Source organism: Mastomys coucha, unplaced genomic scaffold (assembly GCF_008632895.1).
Source record: "Mastomys coucha isolate ucsf_1 unplaced genomic scaffold, UCSF_Mcou_1 pScaffold15, whole genome shotgun sequence".
NCBI classification, from domain to species: Eukaryota; Metazoa; Chordata; class Mammalia; order Rodentia; family Muridae; genus Mastomys; species Mastomys coucha.
Window position 1 is genome coordinate 75,869,122 of NW_022196897.1, and position 1,254 is coordinate 75,870,375.

The following is a 1,254-nucleotide window of genomic DNA, read 5'->3' on the forward strand; positions in this document are numbered from 1 at the left end:
ATTTCAGATTTCTAAACAACATAAGTACAAAACAGATTATGAGTATCTTGTTAAAACCATAAAAAACATTTAAAGAGAATTATTTCAAGCTAAAGTTTAATTAAATATGACTACTTGTTGAACAAAATATATGAAGAAATTTAGGTGTTATTTATTGAAAATGAAAAACTATGATATGAAATTCATAAAAAATGATTAAACATGTAGCTAATTAATAAATGACATTATACACAGCTACACTAATTACTATATATTTCACAACAAATGACAGTATTTAACAATTACATTCACACAACAAGTAATTTCACAGTATCAAGTGGTAATGTGAATATTCAAGCTGGAACTCACACCACAAGTTTATTTGGGATTGTGGCCTAGGGCTTAGCAATACAAGCAGCAAGAAGAAAGCCGTGATCTATTTGGACTTAATATTTTCTGCAGGAGCTTTTCCATAGAATTTTTCATCTCTGAATTTCTCAAAGTATATATTAAAGGATTCAACATGGGAGTGACAATAGTATAAATTACAGTGATGGATTTATCAATAGGAAAACTAGAAACGGGTCTAACATACATGAAAATACAGGGGACAAAAAAGAGAAAAACCACAGTGATATGGGAACCACAGGTAGACAGAGCTTTGCGCCTCCCTTCCTGACTGTGATTCTTGAGAGATCTAAGAATGATTCCGTAGGAGAGTAGGAGAAGAATGAAGATGACTATACACATTGCCCCATTATTGCCAATGACAGAAAGGCCAAGAAAGTAGGTGTCAGTACAAGCAAGTAGCAATAGTGGGTATATGTCACAGCCAAAGTGGTCAATGATATTGGGACCACAGAAAGGAAGATTATATACAGCGAGAACTTGAAACAAAGCATGTGCAAAACCTCCTAACCAGGCCATCACCAAGAAGAGGATACATACTCGTCGATTCATGATGATCATGTAATGCAGTGGCTTACAGATGGCTACATAGCGATCATAGGCCATTGCCAACAGGATGACAATGTCAACCCCACCGAATAAATGATCTATAAAGAGCTGGCTTATGCAAGCTTTGAAAGAGATGGTCTTTTTCTCATGGAGCAAGTCTACAATCAACTTGGGTGTGATGGCAGTGGAATAAACAGCATCCATGAGTGACAGACAAGCAAGGAAGAAGTACATTGGGGATCCTAAGGAGGGGCTGGCAATCACTGTCCCTACAATGAGCAGGTTGCCCACCATTGTAGCAATGTACATCAGTGAAAA

General features: G+C 36.5%; 1 protein-coding gene across 1 annotated transcript in view; it reads right to left on the bottom strand.

The window, feature by feature from the left end:
• Positions 1-381: 381 nt before the first annotated feature.
• LOC116091723 (olfactory receptor 4A5-like) overlaps positions 382-1,254 on the bottom strand; it is a 14,886-nt gene continuing 14,013 nt past the window's right edge. The window contains exon 2 of the mRNA XM_031373235.1: positions 382-804. Within this exon, the coding sequence (XP_031229095.1) occupies positions 382-804 (423 nt within the window). The remainder of the gene's footprint in view (positions 805-1,254) is intronic.